The following is a 19,103-nucleotide window of genomic DNA, read 5'->3' as shown; positions in this document are numbered from 1 at the left end:
TGTCAGTTTGTCAGTGACAAAAATTAATAGGTAATCCTTGACTGAAAAAGGTAGTGTGGAAGTTCTGACCACCGAGTCTTCCGGTGAACCTAATTAAAAAAAGTTCTTAGTGAAACTTTGCTGAACAATTATTACTTAATACCATAAGACAGTGTCTTTGAATAAGAACTGAAAAGTTTCAGAAGTCAGAAATATATATGAAAGGGAAGATCAAATCTGTGTAAGATTTTTTTACCAAGGATCTCTGCTAGTTTTCAGGCTCTTGTGCAGAATAACTTCTGCATCATTAAAATTGTCCCAGTTCTCATGAAGACATGGTCTCTAACTGCCCAAGGCAAATGTCTCAAATAACACTACTTTCTAGGTTTTCCATCTCTGATTTGTAGCTTAAGTCATATTAGAAGGAACAATTGTTGATGGTTGCTGATGTCTGTGAAGTTCTGTTGTAGCAGTCACAAAACTTATAGAGTCTAATGCATTTATTCACTGCTGCTGTGAGACCCAGGATTGACAGTGGGCCCATTTTTTCGTTGGGTGTGAAAGAGAGCAGCATACTTTTTTTGGAAAAGGTGGAAAGGTTTTCTGGAAAAAGGTGAAAGGCTGAGAAACTTCCTTTCAAATGGCACTGTTATCTGCCACCTTTCGAAAGGTAAAAGAGTAATGCTTAAGACAGCAAAATGCTGAAAAGTGTTGGATATGGAAAGAAAAAATAAAATTTGTAACTTGTTTTTTGATTGCTTCTTGGTTTGTCTTTTAGTTCTGTATCAAAGAAACCTTAAGGCTAAGCATGGTCTGAAGGGATGGAAGAAGGTGGGAATTCAGTCTGAGGAGGAAATTAATAAATTGTTTACTGCATAAACATTTTGTATTCTTTATAGGTGGCATGAAACGTCCTGTTTGTAAGCATATGCATAAGGAATGCTCTTGGCACACCTTGATAAGTTACTTTGGCCTAAACATCGATTGCCTCTTCTAAAAACATGTAAGTAAAATAAGTGTAATATGATTTGACATTGCTTTGATTATTTGCTTTCTGATCATAGTTAGCATGATATGCCTATAAAAGGAAAAGTGAATATATGAAAGTGGAAACTTATAACTTTTGACAAAGACTCAAAAAGCTGTTGTGTTTTACAGAAATGGCAGCTCAGAAAAGGAAGTCTGCGTTAGTAGAGCCTTCTGCTAAGCGTCCAAAGCTGGACAAGAACAGCAAACAGTCATCAGCAAAGAAGGAAAAGGAGGTGTCAAATACAAAACATGGCTCAAATAAGTCAAAGCCTAATCAGTGTGCACTGCAGGAGAAAACTGTCCTCAAAACCTCTGTCAAATCAAACAGGTCAGTGACAAAAAACTATGTAATTGTTCTAAATTGTCTTAGGTTACATTAGTGCAGAAACAATCTAAACAGAGGGAATCTGAGTTAAAGATACAGCTAAAAAGTTAAATAGTACTAGTAGGGAGATCAGACTTAAATCCTTAAGTATGCTGTCTGCTATGTAATCTTTCTCTGGAACCCTTTAAGTGTCCAGAAAGACGTCCTTGAAAAAAGTTTCTGGAAAAAAATTAAGTGAAAATTAAGCTAATACTTCCTTTCAAAGCCGCAAGTGCCAGCGATTAAAAACTGCTGGAGACGTTAAAAAGCATTCATCTGGGGTTCATAGTTCAGTCTTGCCATGCAGAAAAACCATTAAGGGTACACTTGAGAGTAACCAGGTAGAAGTGAACTCTTCTTAGAATGATTCAAGAGAAAATCCTTCTAAAAGTATTGAGGGTGTAAGATGAGTGTTTTAAGAAAGAAAATAAAAAAGAAGACAGAAGTTATTAGGAGTGAAAACAATCTTACAACAAACTGTACTTTCTGGATGCTGAAAAAATAATTATTTGAATCTTTCAGTGATAACACCAGTGAGCCTGAACTAGGAATGCGCATGACTACGAGATCGTCAGCATTCAACTCAAATAGTAAAACAATACCTGGCAAAGCAATCCAGCAGCAGCAGCCTAAATCTGCAAAAAATAAGGAGGCATGCCAGAAAAAATCTGTGCAAGAAATTCCTAAGTCAAAATGCGTAATTGCACCAAATGAGCCAATAATGAGGAGATCACAGAGACTGCAGCAGTTAACACATGTACATGTTCCAGCAAGATCCCTGCGCAACAGAGAAGTTAAAGAAGAAAAAGCTTTGGAAGTTAAACACAGTAGTCAGACAAAAAGAAACAGTGTTCCAGCAAAAGCACTTAAATCTGCTGGAGAGAAAACGGAACAGAAGAACACAAAGATAAAGCCAAAAAATACTAATGAGAATAAAGAAATACATGTAGAGGTGACCAGCTCTCTGAAAGAGAAAAAAAGTAAAGCAGACAATAAAAAGGATAATTCCAATAGCTTTCAACACAATCTTCAAGAATCCTCATTATGTCCTGATGAGAGTCACGAGGAAGTTAAGAAAGACCAAGCGGGCCCTGTATCTCCTAATCCTAGCAACACAAAGAAAGTGGAAACTGATTCTCTTAAGCCAAATTCTAAGACAGTATCTAAGGAAAAGCAACAAATGCATCAGAACACAAAACCTAGTACAAAACCAAAAAATACTTCACAGCCATCTCTAAGTGAAACAAGTGTGGCTGATCAGCCGGAGAACGATGTGAAATCCAAAAGGGTGAGCATCCTTGAACTTTGTGAAGAAATTGCAGGTGAGATTGAGTCAGATACAGTAGAGGTCAAAAAAGATTCCCCTAATGCCGAGGACAGCAAAACAGAAGAAAAGCAGGATGATCTGCAGTTACAACAAAGTGAAGCGCTTACTCAGAAAGAACCTAGTCAAAGTACTCAGTGCAAACGCTTTTTCCCTAGCAAAAAAGGAATGCCCGTCAAATGTACTCTGAATGGTAGAAATAACTCCTCAAACAAAAACTCTAAATGGACCAAAATTAAATTGCTGAAAGCTAGTAACATGAAGCAAAGTAACTCAAATTCTGCAAATGCCCCCAAGCTTGCTTTTTTAAAAGATTTCCCTGAAGTTTCAGAGGCAAGTCAAATAGCTACAGAAGCAGAGCTTTCGAAGGCACAAAGCAAGCCGTCAGCAAGACTCTCTGAGAATGAAAATACAGCTTGTGTGCAGGAGAAATTGGATCCTTCAGCTGAAAGAGCTGGAGTTAAAGAAGTGACATCCGAAACAAAACAGCCCACGAGGAAAGGTGCAGAGAATGGTTTGTTGCCTAATTTGACAAAACATTTATGTGAGCCAAGACCAGATGAGGTAGGTTATTTTAATTATGGTGTATGATGGGAGGGTGTTCTAAATCTGTTGTGTTTTCTGAGAATCCCATGTTCAGAAACTTTATTTTAACGACTTTATTTTACAGTAACTTAAAATTTTAAAATGTATTAAAGATTTACTGTTGCGTTGTCACAGATGGAATGATAGTAAGCTGAAAATGATTGATTCCACACTCTTAAATTCTGTTATTAGCTAAATGTTGATCAGTTAAAATTTTTTACTGGAACCAGAGGTTGTACAGATTTATATGGATACTTTTTCATGACTTAATCTTCCATAGTATTCTGTTCTGGAAAGGTGTGTTAAAGGAACACTTGTTTCTCTCTCATTTCCTTATCTGAATGAGTTTCTATTAAAATTTAAGATTTTAAGGACAGCTGTGTTCTAGAGGAAATATTTTACAAGCTTGTATATAAAATGCAAAAGATTTTTTCTTTAAATTAATACCACAAAATTCAATATGGACTAGCCAATCAGTTGCATTTTGTTTGCTTAAAATAACGTAGGAATCCGAAAACTGGTGCTGTATTCAAGATGTTAATACTTAGTTAAATTAGTGATTTTGTTGATAGGTTAAAGGCATTAAATAATTTGCTGGGTTTTTATTTAATGTTTCCTGTTTTGTTTAGAACTTCCGATTACATTTGGAATCAAGTCCAGAAAGTTCTCCAGTAAAGTGTGCTACAGCTCCTACACCACCAAAACAAGTTAAAAAAGAACCCAGAGAAAGTGAACCTCAAGGTAAGCATTTTCTAGTAATTTCTCCACTTCTTTTGGCCAGTTCTATGGGAAGCATAAGCCTGCCTTTAAGAGCAATGTTTCACACAGCAAGGTACAGCTGGCACAGAACTAAACTGGAATTGGAACTGCTCACTAGGGTTTTGGCATTGCTTTGTGTCACACCCAGGGTCACTCTGGTAGCACCAAAATATTCTTTCATCTCTGAGCTGTGAAGTTGGTTAGAGAGGGGAAACCCAACCAAATTTTTTCCTTTTCCATATAGTAAAGCAGTAGAACTTATAGTAAAACTTCCATATTTCAGTTGGCTTTTCTTGGTTTGCTTTTTGTTTTAATTCACTGTTCTGGTTCCTTTGAATTTCTTTCTTGTAAATTGTTCTACTTGATCTTGACCAAATTACTAATTGAGTAATCACTGTCCTGTTTTTATTACATAGTCTTCCGCACGTGAATGCAGTTTGTCAAAGCTTATGATGAGTATAATGTGACTATTTTGACTGAAGTACATTTGACTAAGAAATATTATCAATGGATCACTAACATGTCCCTTCATTAACTTTTTTTGTTCTGTTTCTGGTGGTGGTAGAGTTGTTTGGAGGGTTTGTTTTAGTTTTGTTTGTTAGTCTGAACCTTATTTTGAGTGCACTCTTTAACTATTTAGCTTTACTAAATAGTTGGTTTGGGTTTTTTCTCTGCCATTGTAGGATACTTTTGAAGGGCGGAATAAAATACTTGTTCTGTTAGAGAATGTGAAAAGTATTTTTTATTTCATTTGCTATTGCTGATTGTTTCTCTTCCTTAAGTGTTACAGAACATGCCTCAGATGGGGACATACTACTCGTTTGCGATTCTAATATTATACATAGAGCTTTTTATGTGTGTGTCAGTATAAACGTATTTAAACTCCTATGTAGTTTCACTGCTGGCTTTGTTTAGCTGCTGGCAAACTGCTCTGCAGAACTGCTCTGGAAGTGTTGAAGAAAATTACTTTTTTTTAAAGTATTGTGGAGAAATATCTTAGAAGACTGCCTCAGGGTTGAATCTTTTTTTTATTGGCCAGGAACAAATTGCAACATTATCTTGAATATGTTTTTTGCAAATCACTGTTTGTGTAGCTCGAATTTCCTCTGCAACTAAGAACTTTATAATGAAGTTATCATCTTTGATTAATTGTAGATTTGGCTCCCACGCAGTTGACACAAACTTCACCTGCAAGTCAAACTCCTGAAACTGAGAACAGGTATAGTATTTCATACATTATGAAATTACAGTAACCTCCTGTAGAGTTACGAGAGGATTTATTATAAGACTAACTGTTGTCTCCCAGGCTCAGTTTTCAGTTTCAAGTAAGTGACTTGTCCTTTGTAAAAACAGACTTTCATTTTGCCCAGTAGTTAAGGGATGTTTTTGTTTTGCTAAGAAAAGTCATTAAACAAGATATTTTTAACTGCGCATTTATTTTTAAAAGTGTTATTTAAGAGCTGGGAAAACATTTATAGTGATCGCTTCCTTAAATCACAAAGTCAGAGAGTATGGGAAGGGTTTACCACATGATTTTCACTTATATCCAGAGGAGTTTTCTCATCCTTAAATTAAAGGAGTCTGTGAAATCTTCTTAAGTGGTGAAGAGGGGATTTAATTTGGAATTGTTTTCTGATTGCTGTGAAATGAAGGTGTCAGCAGAAGCCATATTTAAAGAAAAAAAATTCTTAGTGTGAACTAAATTTCTCTTACAGTTCAAATATGCGTTTTATCTCTAGTCATGTTGACTGTTGTAGGTTTTTAACAGTTCTGACATGGTCTCTGGTTTTAGCCAGTTACAAGCCAAATACAACAATTTCTTCATACTCGATACCTTGAAAGACAGCCTGGCTGGCACAGGGGTTAGTATATTGATACTGGTTTCTATATCCATAGTGGGGACAAAAATGAATGTTTAAGCTAATTTTCAGTATGTCCATCTGAGGCCAATTCTGACTAACCAACCCTTTCGTACATGTTGAATAACTATACTACTATGAAATTTCACAGAAGATGGATGGTAAGGTAGATGCAAAACTACTTAAATGAGTGAGGTTTTTAAAAATTTTCAATAAGCATTACAGTAACTTCTGGTTTTTCATATTTTTGCTCTCAACTGTCAAACAGTTTTATGTTATCTACTTAAATTTGTTACCTTTGTTATTTGAACAAACCCATACAGCTTTACTATTATTTGGATATATATTTTTTTTCTGAGACCTTTCCTACCCTACTTTCCATACATTAGCCAAGATTTAAGCCATCATTCTTTCTGTGGTAATCGTGCCATAACAGAGCAATCTATGTTATCTATGTGCATATCTATAGTGTAGCTCTCTTTGTGGCTTTGTAGGAAAAGGTTGCAGCAAGAAAAGGCAAACCTTGAAGTAGCTACTTAAAAATGCAAATTTTAGGGCACATGACAGGAATAAAAAAATTAGCTCCGATTTAGCACAAACAATGCTGTTTAAAAACATCTGGCAAGCAGCTGCCATAATTAAGTGTTCAGCCCTATACCCTTAGTTTGCTCAGAAGCCAAAAATACATAAATACCTAGTTGAGGTATGTGCATTTTTGTGTATGTTTTGCTTTATTGACAGTTTTTTCCCCCAGAATATAGTAGCAAGTTCACAGAATAACTTTGCTGATGTATTTTAGTCCTTTCCAGTGTTTCTTTCAGCTGTGACAAGGGGAAGCTTAAATCAAGGGAGATTCCAGTGACACCCATGTGTTTGTTCCATGGATCCTCTTCCGCCCTTCACTGCCAGCCAGTAGAAGGGAATAAGCTTGAATTGGAGAGATTTGACATCTGACTTAGATTTGTGGGAATATTTACATGGTCTGCTTCATCAGCCTGGTAGATGATACCTAAACCTTACGTAGGAAATACATAGCGATAGGCACCATTCGTCATGCTCTGAAAGTGCCTCAGTTAAAGGCTTGTGTTAACGGGTGTGACTAACCTGCCCACTTCATCATAATTTTTTTTTTTTAATAAACCAAAAAATTTTGTAATTAGTCTAGTCACAAACTGGGTTTTTTTGGTTAATCCTTTTATTTCCTTATTTTTCCATTTGAATTGCAGGTTAAAATATATAGGACTATGTTTTGGGTAATAAATTTGGATTTGCATTTCCTTAAAGTTCAGTTTCACTAACCGCAACGGCTTTGGGTATCTAATATGACATGTATGAGCAGTTCCATTTTTAACATGAAATATATTTGTATTTCAAGGGTTCCATTGTCAAATCCTTCATTAGCATCAAAATGCAGTAACTTCCCATCTTCTGAGGAACATATTCAGAAGTTAAAAGAAGGAGGAAAAGATGGTGATAAGCAGCTGATCGCAGTAAGTAATACTCTTCTAGTAAGGCTTATAGCTGCTGGAAGAAATTACGTGTGAATTTGCAGTGCTGTGGTCTTTATGGACTTGTCTAAAAATCATTACTTATACCTACTACTTACTACCATTATAAATGACTTCTGAAAGAAGCTGTACTGGATTGTCATTCAGTGTTGACGGAAAAATGGTGGCAATCAACCTTAAGCCAATTCTTGTTAAAACAAATTTCTGCATTTTTAAAATAGAATGGCTATTCAGTGAAAATACAGCTGTTTTAGGGATAATTAATTTGCCTTTACTTATGTGTAAAATCTCAGTTTCCTAAAATTTCAGAATTAGAGGGTGAGCTGCATCTGGCAGATTGTGTGCAATATTAATACCAATGGATTTGTTCCTGTGTCATTCAAATGTCCCTTTTTCTGAAACAAAGATTTTCTAGTGGATGTCCTTATTTTCACCATAATATTTAAGCAGCAATACTGGTTTGGTTATTTATTCTTACCCTTTTTGCTATTAGCTACAAAATACAGGTAACAAGAAAACGCAAAATGAGAAGGGAATGACAGTTGTTTTTCTGTCTTGTTGAATCGCGATACTTGGTAATGAGACAGTTGGAGTTTTTGGTTGTGTTTTGTTTTGTGTTTTTACTAATCCACATATCAGATAATCCTTGCAAAATAAAAAGCTAGAGCTGGGAAGCTACAGAGGAAGAGGAATCCAGGCCACAAGGAAGGAAGCTTCTTAAGAAATTACACCTCTCATATATAATTGGAGGTCATGCTAAATTGTAATTTTTTCATGTAATACATGTATTATACACATGACAATATTAACTAAATAGAACCAGGTGAATTCTGAACACTCTGTTATACCCATACTGAAATATTTTAAAATCAGAGCTTCCAAGAACTAAATGGATAAACATATCCTTGAATTGCCTGAAGTTATACAAATCTAGGCATGTGAAGGCCCAGCCACAGGATGATAACTGAACTGGATCTAATATTTCAGTTACTGCCTCTTTGAAACTCATTAAAATGAGTTTTCAAGTATTTTAACTATATTAAAAGGGCTGTAGTAATATCCCCTTTCATTTCAGTAAAGCTAACCTAATTTTTGTTCATAGAGTCATAGATCTTGACTGAAAAGTTCGTAGGATCTTTGACAAGAAATACAGAACTTCTCGTTAGGCTACTGAAGAGAGGTTGTGTAGGTCTCCTCTGCACTGTTCATACAAAGAAATTTCTTGCAACTTACTGACTATGTTGGGAGTATCCTTGTATTCCACCTGAATCAGGAGAGTAATGTTTTCTTTTCTCTAGATATTCAGCAGTAAAAGTTATTTACCAAGCAAAATTTCAGAGTATAAAGAAAGGTTCATCAGTGAAGAACACCAGGAAAAATGGGAGAGACTTAGTGTCTGGTTTTGTCTGTATGTTTTTGGAAAATGCAACTGCGCATTGTGTTTAAATTGTAAATATGAAAGCAATAGCTTCACAATATCTTACGCATTTCACCACTTCATACAAATCTAATTCGCTTTGATTTCACTGAGTTCAGAGTAAGCTTTTTATTGTGTTGATAAGGCATTTTGGTAATGCCTGTATTTCACTTTACCAAGAAAGCATTAGGTAAGATGCTGATTTTTCTTTTACCTAAGGGTAAACTGCTCTTTTAGCATTGTCAAAACATATAGAAGAACCCAAGTATTAGTTAAGCTATTTTGTATAAGACTATCCTTGACATTAGTTACTGTGGAGATGAGACATAGTTACGTCTAGAATAGTTTGTTCTAGCCTTCTGGAGGGTAAATACTCAAAAGGTTTGGGATTAAATGCATGTAATAAAATAAGGTAGAATTTATTAATAGTTGTGTTTGCAAAACCACAGTGAGTTTCTTAAATGTGGATTCTGAATGGCTGGACTTTTTCTTTATTAGTAGTAGTAAATATTTTCAAAGGTGTTCATGCAGTTCTCTAAATGATCCTCTGAGAAATGAGAAATTACTAGTTTAAAAACTGTTGAGGTTGACATTTCTCCTTGGAGAGCGAGTCAGACCACTTAAATTAGCATTTATAGTGTCTAAAAAGTTTTATAGTTAATAACTAGAAATAATTTTAGATTCTGGCATGTTGTTTTAAGAGAAACAGTTTCATTATTCTTCCGTATTTTTCCTATTCTTCCTTGAGCAAAGCTGGGAGGTCATGCTTTTATTCTTAGCAAGAGACATTTAACTTGCACTTTGTTACACTTCTTAAAAAAATGAAAAGCTTGAAAGGTGCAACTGGGCTCTCTACTGTGTGATCTGATTCCTTTGGAGATCTGTCGAGCCAGTCCATCTTGATGTATGTACAGAATCCTTTTTTCTTCCTGTAACCAAAGCAGAAAAACTAGCTGTGCTTCGTTTGACTAGCCACATGATGCAATATCTTTATTTTGCTGTTCTTTTGCTACTGAATCTTCCTAGTCCTTTGTATTTAAGTTTGGCATCTGTCCTTTTAATTGTCTTTACAGTATCTGAGGCTCATAGTCTGGAATGTTACAATATTGTGTGTGTGTTCTAATCTTTTTTGGTTCCTGAGCTATATTTAGAGAGGTGTTATGGTAAAACTAGGCTTTCTTTTTCACAATATGCTTTGAGTTTTTTATATGTAACCCTTAAAAATACATCTGAGTTTCCTTCTTCTCCTATATGATTGCTAAAATGAATAATATTCTTTTTTTTCTTAAGTAATATAATCTTGAGCTTTAAGCTTTAAGGCTATTTGACTGTAACAGAATAACACAAATACGGTTTGTAGAAGAAATACTTAGTAGCTGCACTTGCACCATTCTCTTCCTTGATACACATCATCTAGTTATCTGAGCAGCTTTCAAACATAAAATTATCTTAATTTCGTAAAAGTACAACTAAGACAAAAGATGAGTTGTTTCTGTTCAGACTTGTTGCAGTCACACATCTTAAAAAACAGGTCTTTTCAGAGCGTAGAACTTGAGCTGAAAACAGCAAAGAATCTAATGCTCCAACAAACTTTGCAAAGCAAACAGTGCCAGGAAATGATGGTGTTTGAAGTGATGTGCAAAAATTTAGGTTGAGATTGAGGAGAGTATGAGGGGAAAGAAATTAAGATTGAGGCTAAAAATATGTTATGTTCCACATCCATGACTTGGTGTTTGTGGGACTAGTCTGTCTGTAACCTCTTACACTTCATTTAAATGTTCAGTTGGTAGGTTGTCAGATTATGTGCAACTCCTTAGGAAGTTCTACAGAGTAACGCACTGAAATTGTTCTTTATTTTCACTTCAGTCTGATGTGCAAATATGAGAACTTGAATATGAAATCATCTGTTCCTTTTCCTTCTGAAATGGAAAGAAGTAGAAATTGCAAAGCATGTTTTCAATTTTCATAAAATGAGATTTGCTTTACATCCAAGACAAGTAAAGTCAGTTACTTGTTTCTTGTAAAAATTCTATTTCCCTGTCAGAACAAAATTTTGGCCATAAAAATAAGGATTGATAAAAGCAGTAATGCTATGAGGGAATGTTGTATATAATTACCTATGAAATACAGGGATACTTCTTCCATTTTATGCCACTGAGGAGATGATGTGTTCCTTTGAGTTAAGCTGGTGTTTTGGAAAGGACGGTAATCAGTTTTAGGAAAAATTGTGTAAAATGAATGAACAGAGAAAACAAGTCACTGAAGTTATAAAAGCATAGTACAGAGTTATGGAGACTTTTCTGCCTTCCTGGAGGTCTGAGTTAATGCCTGCGTGCTAGCAAATGTGATTAAATTTAGTTGATCTTTATAAGTATCAGCAAAGGAATGGATCAGGATGGCTTAATGGAAGGTTCTTTTGATTCTGAGGTTGCAATTTGGGCTATATGTGGAAGCGGTGTGCACACTAATTCAGTTTACACATTTGGATATCACACTTGGAATTTCTCCATATGTATAGTTTGGTTTAAGTTGAACATTGTTTCCTGTTTGACTGAAATAGGTGATCTGTGAAAGAAGTTAGTGGAAATAGTAAGTGTAAAAAACGATTTCTTACGAGCCTGAAGAAATTTGCGTAGCAGTCATTTAAATTTGCTGTTTTCTTCCATAAACTGATGTAGTCTGGTTGGGCAGTTTCTCTGAAGAATTAGAGAATGGCTTTTGGGCAGTATTTCATTGTTCCACATTGGTTAAGTACTGACTTTCTCCTTTCCTGTAATCCCACTGAAAACAAGGCAGTGAGCACTGCATAGGCATAAGGGAGGAAGTTTGGTAGTTGAGACCAGTCACTTGTCTTCCCACACAAATCTTATCCCTTGGGATAGCTCTGCTCCGACAGAGTGGTAGTGGCTGCCATCCTTTCTTATTATCACTTCTTCCAATTCTTGCCTCACTGCTGCAACACAGCTTAGTCTAGCAAATTGAGGTGGGTTGTGCGTGGTACACTTTGTCCTGAAGGTGGGGGAGAAGGTTTTGTAAGGTTAGCTGGGGAGCTGAGACAGGAATTCAGGCACCAAGGCCGATAACACGATGTTTTGAGTTAACCCTGGCAGGCAGCTGAGCACCATGCAGCTGCTCCCCCGAGCAGGATGGGGTTTTCACAGATAAAGCAAAAGCTGTGCCTGCAAGCAAAGCAAAATAAGGAAATAACTCACTACTGCCCATCGGCTTGCAGGTGTTTAGCCATCTCCAGGAAAACAGGAGTGCATCATGTGTAACAGTTGGAAGACAAATGCCGTTAACTCCAAACATCCTCTCCTTTCTCCTTCTTTCCCCTGGGCCTTACTGTCCTGCATGATGCCGTGTGGCATGGGGTACCCCTCTGGTCAATGGGGGTCATCTGTCCTGGCTGTGTCCCCTCTCAGCTTCTTGGCACCCCCATCCTCCTTGCTGGCACAGCAGTGTGACAAACAGAAAAGGCCTTGCATGGTGTGTACACGCAGTGCAGCAATAGCTAAGACTTCCCTGTGTTATCAACCCCGTTTTGGTCACAGATCTAGTACACAGCAACACAGCAGCTGCTGTGACAGAAATTAACCTTATCCTGGCTAAAACTGGTGCACATCAGAACACACTCTGCAATACTCCTAAATAATATTTTTATATGTGTTGAGAATGGATTACTTGTCCACTGTAAACACAGTCTAGATTTATTTATTTTTACTTTTGTTTTCATATTGCTTTAGCCAATGACCAGTGAGGTAATAATTTCATGATGGATAATGAGGCTCCACTTTCATTTTTGAAATATGTTAAGTAAGATTAGATACATCACAGTTCTGAAAGTTTCAAGGCAACTTATATATCCTTTTGCTAAAGCAGTTTTTCAGAAAGATGGACATTGTCAATGGGTTGGTTTGTTGTTGTTGTTGACTGGGATTTTATTTGTTCAAAATGAAGGCACAATTTTTTTCTGAGTTGGGACATGTCTTCTGATCTTCCTGATCAGCAAGGGGATCTACCCAGCAGCCTCAGTCTTGAATGCATCATTTCACTGAAATAGAATTCTTTGACCTTTTGATTTTCTGTGGAGAGCCCCAAAATCTTAGTGTTGTTTCTTCCTGCACTTCTTGTATTTCCTTTCCAGCCTGCTTGTTTCTGTGGCTGGGCTTTATTCTTTGTTCTGTGCAAACATTAGAGGAAAAAACAATCTTCTCTAACCAGTACTAGATAATCAAGAAGGAGATGACCTAATCTGTGCCTGAAGAGAGAGAAAAAAAATAACAGAAAGGACCCCTTTTTATCTCCTACAGAGGCACCAAATGCCTTTTTTGCTTGCAGGGCTTCTTACTCCTCATGTGGAGGATCAGCAGACATGCACCTTCTCAAAGAAGATATTGGTAAGACTTTTCTTTCTAAAACAAAATTAAGAAGCCCTTCTGGAGATTAAGGCAGTATTATCTCAATGTTCCACTACAGTTAGCCTTGAAACAGTGGATATCCTGTATTTATTTGAGGATTGCCTGAGCTGTTGGGAATGCTTACTTATTTGCCATCTACACGTGCAGAATTTGCTTAGGAAATGAAGTATCTTTGCTCTTTATTGTTACTCTTTAGAAAACTGAGTTTTAAGCAGAGTAACACATTTTTGTTCCTGAAACTGCATGTTTTCTTAAATATTGCTCTGGAAAACATTTCTCTGAGAGTCAAGCTTCTTGCATGTTTTTCTAGTTCTGGAAAGTCAACAGTTTATTTTTCAGTACCCAATATCTGGTGTTTGCTGAGAAGATTCCACCCCTCCCCTTTCAAATCCCAGCTTTATTTACTCTCATGTATGGTGCATAAGATACTCTTGTGTGGGGTTTTTTGGTTGGTTGGTTGGTTGGGTTTTGGTTTTTTTTGTTCATCTCTTCCCATTAGGAAGGACTGGCAACCCTTAATGCAGTTATTATTGTTTGAGTGTTCTTTTTCCCTCTGGATGCATGCCCTTTCCACTTTAGCTCTTGCAGTGACATCACTTTAAAAATAGTCAGATCCTCTAGCTGTTCTGTTGAAGTATAAAAATGCATTCTTCATAGTTCCTGACTTTATTTTGCATGTCTTTTTTTGGTGGTGTTGTAGTCTGCATTGGATTTCCAAAGCTACTGCTTTTAATTTTTGTCTGAAGCATTATGTCCTGTTTTGTGGCTTTGAAATAGTATTTCAGTTACACAAAAATCTTCTTTATTGCCCTTGGGATACTATAAAGTATTTCCTAAAACTGAAGTCCACATTTGTTAGGGCTACAGAGCTCAAAAGATTGCTTTAGATGCTACCATGTGCTTTTTCTGATAACTCATGTAACGTGTCGTTCATATTAACCTCTGTGAGTTGCCCATTGATAAAACCAAATATGTGTAAAGTAGTAACATCAGTAAAATCCTTAAAAACCAAACTCCAAACAAAAATCCTTCCCCCCCCCTCAACTCAAAGCCACTGATACTGGCAACATCTGAGAAAGTCAGACTGCAAAATACAACATGGCAGTACTATTCCAGGGAAGTAATCTGTTCGTGAAAACTTGCAGAAGAGCATGTGTATTTACAAGGCAAGGTGAGATGAGCTAAACAGTCAGACAACTTTGAGGATATCCTTGCCTTGAACTTTTTGATGACTTCTGTGTAGCTAGGGGGATTTTCTGGCTTGAGATTTTTGGAAGGTGCATTGACCTAAATACCTTTAGCTCATTGGTGATTTGAACAGAAATTGTTTCATGAGACTTATGCAGTACTGTCATGTGCTAATTATTTTAAGACTTGCTTTATGTAGCTGATTTTCTAATTTACATGGTGGGGTTTTTTGCATATATTCCAAATATCGAAGTGCATTTCCTTTTCATTTTTCCTGCTCTAGATATAGGGGAGGTGTTCCCCATCTTCAAGGTAGGATTATTAAATTTAGTTCAGTTGGTTCATCTTTAGATAATCTAGTCAGTCATTCTTCCTGCTGAGCTGCCTTTGCTTCATCTTTCACGTATAAATCCTGAAAATGCAGTATATTTTGGTGGCCAGAATGGGTAATTTGTTTTGAACTGTATTGCTGCTTTAAAGGAAATCTGCAGGTAAAATAAAACGTGTTAGATTCAGTTTTTGCACTTTTCAAAAGCTCATCTTACTCTGACTTTACAAATCTAACCTAAGGGTTCATCTGTTCTATTTCCTTCAGAAAATTAACGTACTTCTGTTTCTCTCTCTGTACAAATCTGTTCATTGACAAGCAGTGACTTCTCAGACTCATCTTCTTTCTTTTGGCTGAGTTCCACATATGTGCTCTTAAAGAGAAGTACAATTCTGAGTTTGTCTGGCCTGTTGTACCTTCAGTCTCTTCTTGGAAAGAAACTGATACCTAGAGTTTAGATTGCACTAATGCCTGTTTGAAATAGGTTGCTGTTGTGTGGAGAATTGAACTGTCACTTAGCCTTTAGGCACATCTTTGAAGATGGAAGGAGTAGGAAGTGATTTGTAAACACTTTTTCTTGTATTGCAAAATGCTTTCTTCTATAAAGTAGGCTTTTTTTGCTATGAATATTTTCAGCTCTTAGAAAACAAAATTAAGTTCAGGTGATTTGTTTTCTTGCAAATTGTGCACACAGATCAATTTCCTTTAAAAAAAACACCCTCCGATCTTTTTTGCTTATATAGCATACTTGTTTAGAGTATAGAATAACTTCTTGTTTCTCCATTGCTCGTGATAGATGTTAAAATAGATTAAAAGTGACTTTTTTTGCTGGTTACGTAAACTCCATTTCCAAATGTAGTTAAAGAAAAAAAAAGTAGTCAAACATTGAGCTGTAGCTTAAAACTTTCATTTTTGGATAGAGACGTCATTCTAAGTGGTATTCTTTTGCTCTTTGCAAGAGGCAGCCCCAGCACCTGATACTTTTTATTAGGCACTGACTCCTTATCTGAGCATAATTACAAATTAGTAACACTTGTAATGAATACACAGTAAAGCAACAGGTACTGAGTAGTGCCCTTAGTTTGGTAATGGTTGGTTATAGAGTAGGAGGATAACCTGTAGGGTCATGAGCGAAATGGTATGATTTTCCATTTGCAGTGTAGCTGCCATAGTGTCTCAAAAATTGCCTTGGAATATTTAGTAAAAAAATTTAAAGGTAGTGATCAGCTGTTGCAGATACTTTGCTGATCTTCCCAATTATTTCTGTATCCTTTGGGTTTTTATAATATCCTTCCAAAGTTTCAGGAAAACAGCTCACCTGTGGCCCACCTCAAAGCAATTCACAACCAAAACAGCAGCAGCAGAACTTTAGGGAAAACCAGATAGTGTGGGGCTTGATACAGGAATTTTCTTTGTGGAAGATGATTATATTTACTGCAAATGGTATAAATGAAGGAAGAATTCTCTGTTCTTTGTGTTTCATGAAATAAAAGTAATTTGTTCAAAAGTAGTGGGGGGATGGAGATAATTTTTTTAGGTAAAGTTTGCTCTGTGATTGATGCCTGTGCCTTTTGGGGCTGTGTTAGTTTTCGAAAGATGGAATTCTGAATTCTGTTCTTGTTGTTTCTCCTGTTTCACCCCATTTTAGCTTTTATGTTGAATTTCCAGAAGGCATGTGATAAAAGGGATATCTGATTAGATGAAAGTTCTGTTTAACTGTATTTACAGCTGACAGATACCTGTTCTGTGGATTATTTGTTGATTTTGGTGTTTTGATTTTTTTTTTTTAATAGGATGGAGGACAGAAGAGATTTGGTGCTATTTCCTGTAATATTTGTGGAATGCTTTACACCGTGTCAAATCCAGATGATGAAACCCAACATCTCTTGTTTCATAACCAGTTCATAAGTGCTGTTAGATATGTGGTAAGAAAACCTTCTCTTTCTAAAGGCATAAACAGTATCTTTTGTTTGATGTGTACTAGTTAAAATTTGCATTATATTGTGTTTTAATAAATTACTATTGCAGTAGGACATAAATTATCCACTTTGGGAAATAAATATTTTTAACAGCCATAGTAGACAGGTTATATGTAATGTGTAAAAATTGTTAGTAGGATAATGGTGTTTCATCACCGTTGTATTATTTCTGCTACAATTACTTAATCTAGGGAAGGTGTGAGGGTAGTGATAAGAAAACAAAGGAATGTCACTGTTCTCAAAGTACTAAATACAGGTTTCAGTACAACTGGTGTTTGCAGCAGTTAACTTAATAGTCAGATAAAGGGCTGATTGTACTGTTTTTGTAATTGAGATGACTTTTGTAATCTTAGATGACTTCTAAATTACTTTACCTTTAATTATGTGTAATTTGAAGAGAGACTGCCTAGAAATCCATCTGATACAACTTCATAGTATATTGAAGTTTTACTGAATTTATAGTGAGATTTTAATCTCTAAAATACAAAGTATTATTTGATACTTCATTATATATGCTACATCTGAGTATATCTCTCATATTAAGGCTCAGATTTGAAAAAATGTGTACAATTTCAATTACATTGTAAAATCAGCTACTTCACAGTAGCTGATATTACAAGACATAGGACATGCCCGTTCACATGTCTGAATTCCAGAATAGAATCCACAAAGTCTATTTTCTTTATCACACATGTTACCTTCAGTACTCTACACTCGAGTAGATAAGACCTCCAGGATAACTGAACTGAGGCCACCAATTCATTCCATGTAGATACCAAATGGCTGTTGGGCTACTCTTAAATCTCAAGCACAATTTTATCCCACTGTTTGAAAATACTAAGATATATTTTCAGAGCTAAAACTTTCATGCTTGAAACTATCTGGTAAAATAGTTTTGATATTTACTCTTGTTCTTGGTTAGTTTTTCTGAATAATCCAGACATCTTAAAAGATCTCTTCTGATACAACATTGGCTACGTTGTAGGGTGGGACTGGGCAGAAAGTGTGACGGGAAGCACTACATTATAATGGCAACATAAAATACATTTCCCCATTTTATTCCTGTTTGTCCCCCCCCTGCCCAAGTACTTTCAGATCTTGAATGTTACCAAAGATGTAAACATAATTTACAGAAGATGATGTTAGTTCTTTTGGACAGAAGCTGACAGATGAGTTCAGTAGCTGCTTAAAGCTGCTATGTTCGTGTAGGTAAGAAGCTGATCTGAAGTTTTGAATATTTTGGAAGTTGGACGAGCTGAAATTTCTCACTTGTATGCATGTCTAGAGTAACAGCATAATTAACTTAAATGTGAAAGAGCAGACTGCATTAAACCAGTCATAAATAACTTTGTATAAAATTAGGTATGCTTTTAATTTGAGAAAAGCTTTTCCTATTGTTTTCTCAGTTGGTAGACATACTTTTAAATCTTCCAACAACGTGTAGTCAGGCAAAATATTGTATTGTCAGTTCAGTGAGTAAACAGTTCTATCTCTGTAGCCTTTTGAGACTCTAGTTGTGTTTTGTGACATTCTAGACAGCTGTAGAGCGATGATTTAAATGGTTATTCTGGAGTAGAAACTGTAGAGTAAAAGGCAAAAGAAGGGTTTTTATGAGTCTTTAATTCCCCTCTGACTTTTTTTTTCCTCATAACAATTTGACACTCAGTTTTCTGTGTGGGTGGGTAACTTTTGCCATGATAAATAGATAAGTCACTAGTCATTTGATCCACAGTCAGTGGTTCTTGGTTGATAGTATCGTGACAGAAATATTCTCACCTCCTCTTAGAAAACAATTTCAATTTAAGATAAGCTTTTTTGTCAGTGAATTAGTACAGCAAGTGACTACTTGTTAATTCTTAGTCATCCAGAAATACCAGAATGATTGCTAGTTATCCTGGTTTTGCTGGGAGGTTTCTGGTGGGGATTGTTGGGAGGATGGCTCAGAGGTTTATAGATCTTTGTGTGTAGTTACTCTGTTGAAGCTGTAACTGCCTTCCTTTCCCTGACAGAGAGTGTTAACTGGACAGTAGCATCATGGAATTAAAAAAAAAGTGTACTAGAGAAAGTCTCAGTAACTCCTTGGTTAGACTTTCTGGTCCAGGAACATCTGGTCTTGGTATGTTACGTTATTAGCTCTCTCCAGATACTCTTTTCTGTGTAGTTAATATGTTTGGCATTGGCAGTATTTGTGATTTGGAGGCCATTCTAAGATATCTTAATTGTCATTCACATTCTTCATGCCTTATAATGTGGTCCTAGTCTGACTTAAGAAGACTTTTCTCAGCTTTTCCTCCCTTTGGAGTATCTCCTATTTTGTTCTTAGTAGTTCTATTAATGATTTGTTTCACAGACTCACAAGAAGTGGG

General features: G+C 36.1%; 1 protein-coding gene across 5 annotated transcripts in view; it reads left to right on the top strand.

Moving 5' to 3' along the window:
* The window catches only part of ESCO1 (establishment of sister chromatid cohesion N-acetyltransferase 1), a 33,660-nt gene that overhangs the window by 1,799 nt on the left and 12,758 nt on the right, over nt 1-19,103 (top strand). For all 5 annotated transcript variants that reach the window (XR_003571017.1, XM_027881760.1, XM_027881761.1 and 2 more), the window contains exons 2-8: nt 879-980; nt 1,138-1,336; nt 1,895-3,260; nt 3,911-4,022; nt 5,196-5,259; nt 7,275-7,389; nt 16,552-16,683. Coding sequence is in view for 4 of the 5 variants with exons in the window: in XM_027881760.1 (XP_027737561.1) it covers nt 1,140-1,336; nt 1,895-3,260; nt 3,911-4,022; nt 5,196-5,259; nt 7,275-7,389; nt 16,552-16,683 (1,986 nt within the window). In the remaining variant the exon portion in view is untranslated. The remainder of the gene's footprint in view (nt 1-878; nt 981-1,137; nt 1,337-1,894; nt 3,261-3,910; nt 4,023-5,195; nt 5,260-7,274; nt 7,390-16,551; nt 16,684-19,103) is intronic.

Source organism: Empidonax traillii, unplaced genomic scaffold (genome assembly GCF_003031625.1).
Source record: "Empidonax traillii isolate 1590-97213 ecotype Southwest subspecies unplaced genomic scaffold, ASM303162v1 scaffold94:size1391941, whole genome shotgun sequence".
Lineage (NCBI taxonomy): Eukaryota > Metazoa > Chordata > Aves > Passeriformes > Tyrannidae > Empidonax > Empidonax traillii.
The sequence above is the reverse complement of the archived record's forward strand: the minus strand, read 5'-3'. Positions and strand labels throughout refer to the sequence as shown.